Source organism: Rutilus rutilus (genome assembly GCF_951802725.1).
Source record: "Rutilus rutilus genome assembly, chromosome: 18".
Lineage (NCBI taxonomy): Eukaryota > Metazoa > Chordata > Actinopteri > Cypriniformes > Leuciscidae > Rutilus > Rutilus rutilus.
Genome location: NC_140231.1, coordinates 21485279 through 21501118, shown reverse-complemented (window position 1 = coordinate 21501118; position 15840 = coordinate 21485279). Strand labels below are relative to the sequence as shown.

The 15840-nt window shown below is 37.6% G+C and overlaps 1 protein-coding gene across 1 annotated transcript in view; it reads right to left on the bottom strand.

Annotated features, from left to right (window-relative positions):
* The window catches only part of nnt (nicotinamide nucleotide transhydrogenase), a 39546-nt gene that overhangs the window by 18419 nt on the left and 5287 nt on the right, over positions 1–15840 (bottom strand). The window contains exons 3-12 of the mRNA XM_084387000.1: positions 15477–15706; positions 14528–14745; positions 12892–12979; positions 12623–12711; positions 10291–10481; positions 8637–8770; positions 6633–6824; positions 5746–5899; positions 4402–4563; positions 483–593 (exon numbers count right to left, since the gene is read on the bottom strand). Of these exons, the coding sequence (XP_084243126.1) occupies positions 483–593; positions 4402–4563; positions 5746–5899; positions 6633–6824; positions 8637–8770; positions 10291–10481; positions 12623–12711; positions 12892–12979; positions 14528–14745; positions 15477–15706 (1569 nt within the window). The remainder of the gene's footprint in view (positions 1–482; positions 594–4401; positions 4564–5745; positions 5900–6632; positions 6825–8636; positions 8771–10290; positions 10482–12622; positions 12712–12891; positions 12980–14527; positions 14746–15476; positions 15707–15840) is intronic.

The window sequence follows — 15840 nt, the reverse complement described above, 5'->3', positions numbered from 1 at the left end:
GATGAAAAATGTCTGTAAAAGCCTAGTAGCATGCCATTAAATCACTAACACATCCTCTGACCTGGACTGGCGTCTTGGCCCACCATACCAAGACTCAGGATGAAGGGGTCACTGGATTCAGGATGGCATTTTGGCCACCTGCCCACTTCAAGACATTTCTTTCCTTTTCCTCCTTAATGGCACTATTGGTTGCTTTTGAGCAGAGCCTGATTTATGACATGGCCGAGGCTCTTTGAAGCAAAACTGCCGCGCTGACATTTCCTGTTTCAGGTGTGAGGTTTGACGAACTAAACTATTCCACCTGGAAGGAACGGAATACGCCACTCTTCTCACGAACACAAGATGCAGGGCAGCCAGAGGGCAGCAGGCGGCCCGAGCGGAGAGCCCTCACCTGCTCACATCTGTAATCTTACTCGACTTTCAGCCTCTGACATTTTAGCGATGTGTTGGTAGGTATGGTATCGTGTGTTCAGTGCACTCACCAGCGATGTTGACAGAGGAGATGAAAGCAGCAAGTACGGCCAGGGAATCGGCCGTGCTGCCAGGGAGATATCCACCACCCATGAGGGAGAGGCCACCAACAGCAGTCAAACCTAAAAACACACAGCATCCATGTTATTTTTTACAAACAAACAATTAAAAAAAATTATTTAAGCTGGAATAAATTGAATATTTTACTTAAAAATAAAACAAATAATCTCTTATTGAGTGCTGCTATTACACTACTTAACTATTAGCAACACGTGGATTGCAGCACTAATTTCACTCATTTTGAAAGGCTTAAATAACTAATAAACTAAATAAACTTAAATAAATAAAAAACTAATCATTTCTTTGGGCGCTGATAATGGCTACTACACTACAATGAAATTAGTGACATGTTGATTGCAAAAATTAGCATTCCATCAGAATATGTCACTAATATTAAATGGCTATGAGGCAATTGAGAGATCTTTGAAGGCATGTATGCCGACTAATTATTGACAATTTGCCAGATTTAATGGAATTTGCTATGGTTTCCAGATTTGTTTCTAAATTGTGACTATTTCAAGTGAGAAAAACAAGACAACTGTCCCAGCCATTTCCCCCCTCCACTAGAAGTCTTACATCATACGCTTGACACATGCACAGCACTCAAAACAAGCCGTTTGTAACTCATTTTGACCGGGAACTAACGAGGACAACACTGGCATCCCAGAAGGAAATCTGATAACCATCACCTCTGTAATCGTTTTCAAATGCTTCCACAGCATCAAATCGACTGACCAGACCTGAGGTGGCCCTGTTGGTTAGCGGTATCTTAAGTCAATGAAGTGTGTAACTGTTGGTAAGCATTTCCTCTCACTTTGTAATTCTGAAGTAACAATTGATCACAGACCAGCTTGCAGGCCAAGAGCACGCTACCACAACACTGCAGGAAACGCAACAGACAATTTGTAAACCTACACAGGCACGAACCGCCACACACGCACCCAGACATTCAGAGGTCTGGATATCTGTAAAATAAAACTCTTGGATGAAAATGAAAGATGTCGGAGCCAGCTTGAAAATCCACAAAAGGATTGCTCTTGTTCTGATGGCTGGATAATATTTCCGACTTTCTGTGATCACGGAGGATAAAGCGATGAGGTATTTGGAAAGAAGGGTTGTTTTAGGCAAATGACACATCCATTAGGTCACATCAGCAAAATGGACCCAAAACCAATATCTAGTTGACTACGTTTGTCCGTAAAGATTCCTTGGATCAGGCGATGTTCAAACAGTCATATCAAGAGATGTGGAGTCATTCTGATTCACCAGTTTCAGGTAGATTAAAGAACGAGAGAGGAACTTTACTCCACCGGGAGCAAAAGAGTAACTTTATGCTTCTGGAAAAGTTCTCCCACACTTTCAATGAGAATGAGAAATTCCACATTAGTGGCTTAACGTCTCTGTCACTTTTGTGAAAGCTTCATTACTTTTGGCACTGAAATAAGCAAATTCCAACTCGCTCACGTTTCCAGACCTGTGAAAGACAGTCCAATAAGTGTCAAATATGTACCACCTAATACGCAAATGAGACAAAGAAAAGCAAGACACTGTCTCTACAAGACTAATAAACCAATTCACAGGAAGTGTGGAGCAGGTCGAGGGAAACTAATTGCTTCAGATGATTCCCCACACTCTCGATGTGAAGTTTATAGCTTTCTTGACATAAAGGACTCTTTAATGCAGACCACCAAGGACTTGTTAAAAACAATGAAACGTTTCCTGGTTTCTCAGCCTGCTGAGAGAAATGAATAAAAGCTTAACGAAGCACAGAAGTATCCTTGATCTGCCTGGCTGATGATTACGTCTAGACTAATGAAGAGCCGAATTCGCCGCCTAACGGGTGGGCTATGCCGGTCCATGACAGACACTAATTCAAGGGTGGAAAAAATCAAATTAGGTGACATTCTGCCTATTAAAGTAGGTAATTCACACCCACTTGAGAGCCCCTGTAGCTAAAGGGCAAACTTAGATGAGGAAAATGGAACGCTTTGATGGCCTGTGCATGAGAGAAATTTCAAATTTTAACTTGCCTCAGATCCCTTTTCACAACCAGCTTTATATTTACAAGGCTTGACATTCACTTTTTTGCTCGCCAGCCACTGTGGATAGTGGTTTTCCAAAGTTACTAGCCACAATTTTGACTGAGGGAAACCATGGGGGAAAATGGCCATATAGATATTTTTTAATATAATCGTATATTAGGCTGCTGTCACTTTAAAACCTGACACACAGATCCACTATACTGTTACACATACGTTTCTTACGTTCACTTAAAGGGATAGGTCACCCAAAAATGAAAATAAATTACCCCATGATTTAATCACCCTCAAGCCATCCTAGGTGTATATGACTTTCTTCTTTCAGACGAAAACAATCAGAGATAAATTAAATAATATCCTTGCTCTTCCAAGCTTTATAATGTCAGTGAATGGAGAAAGAAATGTTGATGCCCAAAAAAGCACATCCATCCATCCATCATAAAAGTAATCCACATGGCTCCGGGAGTTAAAGGCCTTCTGAAGTGAAGCCATGCATTTGTGTAAGAAAAATATCCATATTTAAAACTTTACAAAGTAAAATAACTAGCTTCAGGCAGACGGCCTACGCAAGTCGACTTACGCCAAAAGAGTTACCCCTGACATGATGTATGACGTCGGATGTAGGCATTGCGTAAGCTTTGACGCCTCTCGCGGTTCAAACAAATATGGCTGGGCAACAAACTCAAGCTCCTCTTCACTTACATCAAAATCCTCCAACATTTCTCTTTAAAATTCTCGTTTTAGACTTATAATTCATGACCGGTGTTTTGTTTTGCTCTATCCTCTGTGCTTCCGCGTTCGTCAATGCGTCATGCATTGGGTCAGGGCAGGGGTTACTCTTTCGTCATAAATCGATGCGTACGGCCGTCTCAGCTAGTTATTTTAGCTTATAAAGTTTTAAATATGGATTTTTTTTTTACACAAAAGCATTGCTTCGCTTCAGAAGGCCTTTATTAACACCCAGAGCCAAGTGGATATCTTTTATGATGATGGATGCAATTTTTTGGGCTTCAAAATCTCATCCTCTATTCACTGCTATTATAAAGCTTGGAAGAGCTTTTTTTAATATAACTCCGATTGTGTTCATCTGACAGAAGAAAGTCATTTACACCTAGGATGGCTTGAGGGTGAAAAAATCATGGGGAAATTTTAATTTTTGGGTGAACTATCCCTTTAAAACATAACTGACTGTTTATGTGAATATTCGACAAGACCGGGATTTTGACATTATTTTGTGTATTTGACTGTTTAAACGCAATAAGCAGTGAAAAAGAGCTCAATTTAGTACTGAGGCGGCTTTATGTGCACGCACTTTGGATAAGCACAAAATCTGCGGGAATGAGTAAAATTATGAGCAATATGCATAATCCCAAGCAGAAATTCAAGCCCTGTAACATCAACAATATTCATCCGGAGCAAATAAAACAAGTGAGTGAGGGCAGATGGGTTTGTGCCACAACTGGCTGGTATCGTGTATCTATTCTGCGGAAAATGAGTATTGGAAGCGTTCGGATATTTCAGTACACTAAATTGCACTTAATGTATAATTTCAGATGCCTTAAAGACTACAATTGAAAACTGTATATATTATATAAAATTCAACCCGCCAAAGTGACTGCGTTACACGGCACTGCTGAAATCGACACGCATTTGGCAGGTTAATGTTAATGTGTGTGTTATATTTTTATATATACAAAAATTTCAGGTGTTGCTTTTTTTGTGTATTAAAAAAAAAAAAAAAAAAAAGATGGCAAAAGGAAAACCATTTCATGTAGCAATTACCAAGCAAATTATATATTAAAAGATGTATACATTTTATTTACTAACTTACCAGAAATGGCATTTGTAACAGACATAAGTGGGGAGTGAAGAGCAGGACTGACGCCCCATACGGTGTGGTATCCCACGATTCCTGCCAGGCCAAAGGTTGTAACTATCTGAGTGAAAGCAGCATTGGGAGCTATCAGCCCAAGACCGACCACCGATGTCAGACCTAAGTAGAAAAAACAAGACGTAAAACATTTAGTTTTTCAGTAAGGATGTAAGTTTTGGTCATTTTGACTGTTTGACTATTTAACAGAGAAATAAATCTAGAGCCAGCAATATGTCCTGCTTATACATCCCATAATCCTCTCAAAACAGCAATATTGCTGTGGGTCATGTACACTTGACTCTAATATTTGGTAGGCTCGCTGTCTGAATTTTAAAACTTAATACACCATTTATTTTCAACTTTTTAGTTTGTAATTTGCTTTATAAGCATTCACAGTTTTATAAATAAATACATACATGGATTTAAAAAAATAACAGTGGTATAAGCTTTTGTAGTTATAAATAAATAATATTAATAATAATATTCCTCTTTAATATTATTATTAGTTATATTATTATTACACAGGTATTGACTGGCATTATGGTATTGCCAACTCAGACCAGCCATTGGCCATGCAGGTAAGGAAACCTCTTCACCACAACAGACATACACAGCAGGAGGGCAAACCCCCCCCCCCATCACCACCATTTTATCATCCTAGTTTCCTGGCATTCAGATGCTAGAAGGTGCCAAGGTGATGTGGAAAATAAAACAGCTTGTGTCGCAATTTTTTGGCCTTCCGAGCAAGTCAGGATTCCCTGTACCTAGACTCATACAGATACAGCAAACCATGAAAGGGCAGGAAGATCTCATTTGCATGTTTGTTTATCAGTCGGTGTTTATTTACGTGCAAGTTTTTGTGGCTTGTCTGAGTGAGGAAGTGAGCGCTTTGATGTGAAGCCAACATTGCCTCTCCTCACACGAGTGTTCCTCGGGCGTCTGCAACCAATAGAATTCATTTGTGCGCAGTTTGGTTTAGCATGGCTTTGGAGTCTAATCACATCTTGGGACAAAAGCGGGCAAACAGGGGAGCTGCTATTTTTGGAATTTCTGAGCAGTGCAGATTGCTAAAGAAGATTAAAGAAAGAAAATAAAAATCTGATTAATCTCAAAGGCTATAAAGTGGGGGCGTTTGAAATGTACACGACAGCCTTATTAACATAGTTCAGTGTCAGAGACCACCAATGCAGCGGTCTCTTCCTCTTAAAATGCATGGGGAGCCGCTTTCATATTAACCCCGGGGGACCCGCAGAGATCCGGTGGGAAGAGGGAGGCAGAGAGGGCAGCCGGACTGTGATTTACCTCCGGTGTAAAGCCCAGCCGTGTTGAGGGTGGCTCTGAAGGGCGAGATGGCAGATGCCCTTTCCTTCTCCAGCTCTTGGACACCCTTTTGTTTTGGAGGCGCTGCCACTGGGACGTTGTTAGGTTGTGGTGCAGGGAAAAGCACTTCTCCGTCCTGCAGACAGACAGACAGACAGAGAGAGCGAAGCCAGAATTAAAATGACACCATCACTCAATTCCTTGAAAGCTAAATGAGCGCCACAGTGATATTGAGTCTCTAATCAAATCAGTGGTTGGATTGGATAAAACGTTATCTTGTTCTGGACAAATTTTGTGTTTGTTAAATCATAGTGTATCCATGGAGAGTGAATGCAGAGAATCAACCAATTATTTAATAAATGCTTATTTCACCGTAACAAAATCACCCTTTACATTACCTACACTGACCAACATACAAAATTGACGATATTATTATTATTGTAACAATTTACAATAGGGTTCCATTAGTTAAAGTTAGTTAATGCATTAACTTACATTAACAAAGATTAATTAAAACAAATTTTTTTTTTTAAATGTCCTGCTCATTGTTAAATGTTAAGGTTATTTAGGTTAGGTAAATACAACTGTTCATTGTTAGTTCACATTTGCTCAAGTCCATTTACTAATACATTATTAAAATCAAAAGTTGTATCTGTTAATATTATTTACTGTTTAAATTTACATCTACTAAGATGATAAATGCTTTCGAAGTACTTTTCATTGTCATATCATGTTAACTAATGGTAAAGGAAAAGTCCACACAAAAATATTCCGTGTAATTAAATAAAGGTTCTACCACTTTAAGGTGCGAGCTTTAGCCTGCAACACAAAATAAGTAGCTAAGAACAATGTAGAAAAAAAAGGTTTACCTTCATAACTACTGAACCTCGGATGACGTGGTCCATTGTGCCATAATCAAAGTCGTTTTTGACGTCAAAGTAAAAAACTTCCTTGTCCGGGCTGATGGCACGGAGGAGTTTGATGATGTTGTTGGAGTATAATGTGCTGGCCTGAGTCGGGAGGCGACTGGGAATATCAGTATAACCAACGTGGATCACACCCTATAGGGAAGTACACAAGCACATTTTATGAAAAGTTAATCTTCTCGACATCCAATTTTTGAATGGTTTAAGAAAAACAGAAAAGAGAAAAATCACAGTTAAAGGTCCCGTTCTTCGTGATCCCATGTTTCAAACTTTAGTTAGTGTGTAATGTTGTTGTTAGAGTATAAATAATATCTGTAAAATTATAAAGCTCAAAGTTCAATGCCAAGCGAGATATTTTATTTAACAGAAGTTGACTACAAAAAACGGCTCGATTGGACTACACCCCTCTACTTCCTTCTTTAATTACGTCACTAGAACCGTGTTTTGACTAACCTCCGCCCACAGGAACACAGGCGTATTGATGGCGAACGACAGACGTGGTTGATGTTTATCTATAATCGGATACCGCAAAAGTTTAATTCGAAGTTGTTAGTTTGCTCTGTCCATTTCACCACGGACTGTTTTTCTAACCTGGGATAATATCAAGCAGACTTCTCTCAGCGTTTCATACTGACGAAGGGGACAATTTCAACTATATTCCAGCAAGCGGTAAGTAGTGATTTACTATGGAAGTAGCGATCAACTTCACATCGTTTCTCTTATAAGGATGAAAATAATCTTACTTAAACTGTGATTAATATACAGAAAGCGATCAAAGAACAATCCCTTTCTAATCGCCCAAGCTGTCAATCAATCACACAGCGCGAGTTTATCTGGACACTTGCCAAAACTCGTTATGAAATCAATGACGCTGTTACGCTGCACAACAAATCTCTTAGTGTATTTATATACCTCATGTTTGCATTGGTGAAATCATTAGTGAGTGCAGAAACTGCGTTGCAATGATAAGATCTTTTTTCACGCGATAAACAGGCTGTCATCTGCTCAATGCTCATCACTGCAACCTTTTATGTGATTGAAATATATCTAAATACTTAAAAAACTTCTCACGATTCGTTAATCCCGATAGCTGTAATAGTAAAAACTTATAATAGCTGTAATAGTAAAAGTTTTCCAGATAGTTCCACATGTAATGCCAGATATTTCATATGCAAGCATGTCAGCCAATCACAGCAGAGGGCGTTTACATTGAAGTCTCTCAGCAGACACGCCCCTTCAAACAGAGCGTTCAAATCAAGGGATGAAATCAGGCTAGGAAAAATGCCTTTTATTTCAAAATTATAAAAAAAATGTATCTAAAAAACATACTAACATTATAAGGGCACCCCAGGAAACATTATAAAATAATAAAATAATCCATGGAATGGGACCTTTAAAACCGAAATATTGTGAAAAAACATTACCATTTGGCATTATGCTGCATTCACGCCATGTCATAATTACCAAACATATTTCTAGATGACAACATGTGACTTTCTACTCTGAACCATTTATTTAGTCCTCGGAATTATGTGTTTCTATGATAACACTATCAACACCTAAATGAATCTGCAGCGTTCAGGTGGTATAGCAATCACGCAGTACAAGTCAGAGCACTCCGGAAATTCCCAGTTTACAAGTTGTAATTTCGAGTTCTAGTAGGACGTGAGGGCACCTTTACTGAAGTCTTTACTGTCACACGATTATTCAGAAATCATTCTAATATGCAGATTTGGTGCTCAAGAAACATTTCTTATTATCAATGTTGAAAACCGTCGTGCTTAATATGTTTGTGGAAACCATGATACATTTTGTTCAGGAATCACTGATGAACAACAAATGAATAAAAAAACCTAACATTTACATTTCCACTCCAAGTGGTAGTGTACCTGAACCTTCCTGACAAACCCATGGAGCACATGTACGCTGCAGTTGTAGTGTACTCACTTTGTGAACAGACAGTTCTCCGGGAACCGTGGTCTCGATGTTTCCCCCAGCCTCTGCGGCCAGATCCACCACCACTGAACCATCTTTCATGGTCTCCACCATTTCCTTAGTAATCAGCACAGGGGCCTTCCGACCTGCATAATAATTTCAGCACAGTGAGACTAGTAAACCAAAACCATGACTGATATGCATTTAATAAGACTCCTCTGATGTGCCTTTTATCCGTGCAACCTAATATACTGATAAGCTGCTTTGCGGCTTGTTGGTTTTAAAAGAAAAACGCTATTCAAATAAAAGTGGAACAGATTGCATGCGTTTTACCAATCGGGGCGTGCTAAAAACAGCCAGGTATGCAGTTTGTTTAGGAATTAAGTTCTAAAAGTCCAACCGGTGGCTCCATAGCTTCAGGGATGGAAATAAAATAACATTGGAGTGACACCAGGAGTGTGCATGAGCATGCAAAAGTCACAGGAACTGACTTTGAGTGCCAGCGGTACTGAAAAAGCAACAGAGTGGAAAGACAACTCCCTGCCAACCTAAAGCAAGAGCGACCCAAAGCAACTCTTATGACACTTTGTAAACATTTTCTGTTATGGACCTGGCCTGATTTTTATTAGCTTTCAGTCATGGAGATTAGGACAACACATGCTTCAAATGAACACAAAGCACATCTGCAGCCACAGAGCTGTTAAATTGGTAATTGTGCTGTACATATTTAGCTTTGCTGGTTAATCCGTTGCTCTTTTCAAATGCCAATGATAGTCACACAAGTATTAATTTAAGAATGATGAGTTAAGCCAGGATTAAAGTTAAAGGAATAGTTCATTTGGAAACTTAAAACTGACATTATTCCATGAACCGCAAAAAAAAATAAAAAATTAAAGATTGTTTTCCACCATAGAATCGTGACAGCTCATCGTGGCCAGGGACAGACAAACTCCAAAATGGACAAGAAAGCACTATAAATGCACCATAAAAGTAGTCCAAAAGATGTGTGCCCTATATTCAGAGTTTCTCAAATATAATAGATTAAAAAGAAGTCATTATACAATGATAACATTCACCTTTTACTGCAGCTCTCAAATCAACTGTAGCGCCTATGATGCAGGTTGGACATCGATAAATAACATCAAGATGGCTTATTTTATTTAAGAGCCACAGTACAGTGAAGGAAATGTGTAAATAATGTCTTAAAATTGTAATTATAATTGAAATGATTGACTTAAAAGCTTTCATACAGCTTCAGAAGACTTATAACATAGTCCATATGACTCTATATCTGCTATTTCAGAAGACTTATAACATAGCAAATATAGAGTCATTGACTATTTTATGGTGCTTTTTGGGCCTTTGGAGCAAAGTGGACAGCCTGTGATGACTATGACCAAAATAATCTTTTATGCATGGAAAAATGTGTGCAAAAAAAGAAATGTGTGCATTTCACATAAAAAAATAACAGCAACAGGGTTTTGTAATGACATAAGGGTGAGTAAATAAAGAGAAAATCAATTTCTGGATGAACTATTCCTTTTAAAGTCAAATGATGGAGAAATAAGACCATGAGCAAACAAGATAACTCATTATGTGCAAGAGTACATGCCATAGATGGAAAAGGGGGAGATGGAAAGGGAGTAAATGTTGCAGGTGTGCGTACCGGGGATAAGCGCGGTAGTGATAATGATGTCAACATCCAAACACTGCTTGGCAAACAGCTTCATCTCTGCCTCGATGAACTCCTTGGACATCTCTTTAGCGTAACCGCCCTGGCCTTCTCCTGACTCCTTCACATCCAACACCTCTAAAGGTTCGGCACCCAGGGACTTAAACTGCTCCAGTGCAGCCGCTCTGGAAGAGGAGGACAAGACTCCATGACTAAAACAACACTGCCACCGAGAGGACACTTGCTGGAAATGAAGTTGATGGAACTTGGTGGAATCAGTCAAGCAGACAAAGTTTAAAGTCACCATGAAATAGAAATGGACAATTCCTATTTTTTAATGGAATATCGGGGTCTTAAATTACTTATTCGTGCACGTCTTTTTTAAATTTGAATTAAATTAAAACTAAATTAAATAAAAAATTATTCGTGCACGTTTTTTTTAAATTCATGTGCCCCCATGTAATCTTTAAAGGGTTAGTTCACCCAAAAATGTCTGAATTAAAATTCTGTCATTAATCACTCACTTCCAAACCCATAAGACTTTCTTTATCCTTCAAAACACAAATAAAAGATCTTTTTGATTAAATCTGAAAGCTTTCTATATCTCCATTGACAGCTACGCAACTAGCACTTTGACGCTTCAAAAAGTTCATAAAGAGATCGTAAAACTAATCCATTGGACAAAATCAAGTCCTACCCTATATTTATTCTGGTTAGAGAAGCAATTTCACTCAGATATACGTCACAATGGGGAAGACTATCACAAACTTCCGTTTCATGCCAAATTAAGTTTTTTGTTAGGGATGTCCTGGAGCCTATCTCAAGGATTGGTATCAGGACAGATTAAGCTTCTTTTTTTTCCCCCTCAACCGATCAGTACCGGTACCACCATTAAAAGAAAAAGAAGCTCAAATGTGCGTGCGTAATGCACAAGAACCAACGAGGTCTGTTCTAGCGCATCACAAACGCACGTTCGAGCCTCCATATTTAGCATACTTGATGCACACCTTTGTAACGAATCACACTAAAGTCATTTACAGTTTATTTTTTATGGGTTGCACCTTGCTTCAGATTGCCAATCTGTCATTCAAATCTGAAACCGCCAGCTTCAAGCTTTAATAAGTTAAATTTACTTGAAGTGTGCAATATACAATTATCGAATCAGGACTCAGTTTCGAAAGATATTTAATGACTTACAACGGATCGGGGGCACAAAAAACTTGATTATGACATCCCTATTTTATGTTTTGTTCCAAAGCACAGAAAGGATATGAATTCTAACACTGAGCTTGGTTCTAAAGCTGTAAATTCACACTCATTAGTAAAATAAAGCTTTTTAAAATATGCACGTTTCAAACCATTTTAGCAGGATTCGCAGTGACATTGTTTTTTTTGCACAAGGCCTTTTTATGTTCTTGTTTTTGGGAAAGCGAAACAGATTAAAGAAACATCATAAATCCAAAGTAGAGCAGAACGATTTTTCAAATTTATAAATGCTGACAAGAATGGGAAATAACAGAGCATCTATCAAGATTTTAAAACAATTTAGAAGGGTCATTCATTAGGGTCAAAGTAGACAAAAAAAAGAGCACATTATCCACAGGATCCGTTATAATTCACATTTGGCACTATGATACACTAACTTACATGGTAAATTTCATGTTAATTGGACAAAAGACCTACAGTAGGTTAGAGTCTGAAAACTTTCTGAACAATCAAAAAGGCAGAAAAAGAAAATCTACTTGATTTTAAGAAAAACTATTAAATAAAGGTCACCACATTTAATGTGTCGTGGAGATGTTGGTAAAACTTTGTATATTATAGCACCATCTAGTGTTTGATGGATGACTGTGCCATCTTGATTTCATGTTAGACAAAAATAAAACATTTGATCAAAAATACTGTAAAAACAGTAATATTGTAAAATATTATTATTAAAGTAAGTTTTCGATTTTAACATTTTAAAACAATTTATCTGATGGCAAAGCTAAATTTTCAGCATCATTACTCCAGTCTTCAGTGTCATATGATCCTTCAGAAATCATTCTAATATGATGATTTGGTAATCATGTTTTATAATCACAAATGAAAACAGTTTTTTTTCATTTTTGGAAACAGTGATACTTTTTTTTCTTTCAGGATTCTTTGATATATATATATATATATATATATATATATATATATATATATATAGTTCAAAAGAACAGAATTTGAAATAGAAATCTTTTGTAGCGGTCACTTTTGATTAATTTAATGAATACTTGGCAAAAACCATATATACATTTTTTCAAAAATCTGTTTCAGTATCAGTTTTAGGACTTTTTACCTGGTGTCAAATCCCCTGACAATGGCACCCATAGCACGGGCAGAGCCAGCAGCAGCCAAGCCAGCCACTCCACCTCCAATGATCAACACCTGCCAATAAGAACAGCCTTTGTAAAATTCTAACTCTGAAATAAACAGAAAAATCTAATTTGGGAAAGTATGAACAGCTAATATCTTCATCCAAGAACTAATGTGAGAAATGTACAGCAATGAATCAAGCAAACTCAAAATAAGCACTCAGGGCGTGTGTGCAGTCATGCCAGCACATACCTTAGCAGGAGGAACCTTCCCCGCGGCTGTGATCTGACCAGTGAAGAAGCGGCCAAAGTTGTTGGCTGCCAAGACCACGGCTTTATAACTGCCAAAAAATTATAAACGCACATAAGTCATGGCCACTGATGAGGCAGAAATCAAGACATTTTTAAAGAGGCAAGACACTGCAGGTGAACAGGGTAAAATCTTTAACTAGTAAACCTCACCATATTTCCTCAGTTAATTTAGACAAATTTTGCATTACAAGTTTCCTGCCAAGTTATAACTCAATATAGAAATGAGGCAATGACTAATAAAAAATTCACTAATTTGCATACATTTCCAGAACAGAAATCTTGACATTGTATAAAACCAGGTTCAAACTTCATTTAATTTTGTTGATATATTAGATGAGGATTTTATTTTTAGGAACAAGATTAAATAATATAAAAGAAAATATATAGGAATAAAACTACAAAGTTTGGTGTTCGTAAGTGCTACTAAAGTGGAGTTTTATGGCTCAGTGCTTGTGAATTTTTTTTATTTAAAGGTATGTATTGTAATGGAAATCTACAGGTGCAAAATGATAATTAAGTAATAAAATAAACAGTTAAATGTGTATTTTGGAAGTTTTCTTTGCAAATGTCTGAAATAAAACATGTTATGAAAGCAAAATATCCCAAATTCTCAAAATTGACCAGTGCATTAAAACAAAAATGGTTTTACATACACGTAGTGTCTAGAAAATAAATAAATAAATAAATAAATAAATAAATAAAGTATATATATATATATATATATAAAAATATATATAAATAAATAAATAAATAAAGTATATATGTATATATATATAAATAAATAAATAAAATATATATATAAATAAATAAATAAATAAATAAAGTATATATATATATATATATATAAGGGATAATGTAGAGCGAGGCGGTTGTTATAGAGAATACAACCCAGACAGGCTGATCAGGGTCTTGATCAGGGTCTTGAATCAGCCTGAAGGGGTTGTATTCGCTATAACAACCGCCTCACTCTACATTATCCCGATTATTTCATGGCTACCTACTAAATAAATCAATAATTTGACAAAATATTGATTTAAAAAGGAGTTTATTGATTTAAAAAACGATTGTATTGCTTCCGCTAAAGAAAATAGTCCGTTCCGACTCTACGGTTAGAATCCTGCGTCCATAGCAACGCTCTGTTTTTCATGGCAACGGTGTGTTATACCTAGCAGCGGTCTGTTATCAAGAAATAACAGACCGCATTCTACATTAGAATTCAACCAAGCCATGTAATAGGCCTAAATATGCAATAAATATATATATATTTATGGCTTTTATGCATTTTTATGCCAATTTTTATGCCTTTAGTGATGGGACAGTATACAGGATAGACAGGAAAACACAGGGTGGAGAGAGGAAAACAAAATTGTCAAAGGACCCGAGCCAGGAATTGAACAGGTCACCAGAGGTGCAGTTGAACTATATTTCAGCGCACAGCCCATGAGGGTATTGCCGCCGACATTATTATTATACAAAAACTGCATTAAACGAAAGCTGTCAATTACTGAAATTAAAACAATCATGCAAATACAAAATGCTGTCTAGTCTCCTGCATTTATCGTTTTAGATGGCCTTACCCAGCAATGTTGGCCATGGAGCTGAGGGCATCATAACCCTGAGCAATAGTAACTCGGGGCACTTGGTCCATGGCCAGGACGGTGGTTTTGCGCCGGGACAACTGGTCCATCAGCTCAGGGTTCTGAGCGGGATAGATGAAACTGACGAGGGTGGATCCTTCACTCATGAGGTCGGCCTCATGAACTCCCAGAGCAGAGTTTAAAATCGGGGCACGCACCTGTGGCGAAAAGGTGGAGAGAATGAAGCCTGGTTTATACTCGCCGTGTCCGCATGGCAAACATTACGCCAGCCTGGTGGTGCGCATTGAGAGCCCATTTTGTGTGCCTTTTTTTTGTAGTAGTTTAGTAGCGAGCGGATCGTCTTCCGAATATGCACAACTTTGAGGCTAGATAGTCTGTACCAGCACCCAGTTTACACTTGTCCAAATTAATTGCTTACATTTACAAAATGAGCCGTCAATAGCAGAAATAAGCCTAATAAAAATAGGTCCACTTTTAATCAAACAGTCAATGTAATGAAAACGTTTAATGAAATAAGAAAATATTTAAGAGAATGTTGTTTAATTTACTTTTATACATATGTTCTCATATCCATATATTTTGTTTCAATGTAAATGGTGAAGTGCACTAACAACAAACATCATCACGTGTGCTCTCCAAATTGACCAGTCAACCCAATCAGTTTATACATAAAGAAATGTTAGCTTCCCCGACAGAGATAAATAGTTTAAATAGGACAATAATACGATCAGAGATTGTTCAATGAGCATTTTGGTACCTTTTATATATCAAGAGTAAATACAAAAAATAGGTTTTACTACAAATGTTATTATGCTGACTTTTGCATGAATAAAAACATTTTAAAACACACACACACAAAAAAAATAGGCACACAAAACAAGAAGAACGAAGACTTAAGATTAATGAATTTGAAGGCCTCTAACAGTACCTTAAGCAGAACATCAGATGAAAAGACATCTTTGACATCCCTGATGGTGGCTCCTGCCTTCATATACATGTCATCGGAGAACTTGGCAGATTCCCCAGCACCAGACTCCACCACCACATTAAAGCCCTGCTTGATGAGAGCTTCCACTCCGGCTGGAGAGATGGCCACTCGACGCTCATTCTGAAAGATTTCCTTGGGAATGCCGACAGTCAGCTGTTTGTATGGAATGCCTGCAGGAAATAACAGAATTACAGAATCAAGCAGAGCCTGGAGAGGAACATGAGATGTGCATATCAAATACAAATGTTCAACAGGTGGGCCCTGCGCCAGTAGCACTAGAGAATCTTTACATTGCATTTCTAAT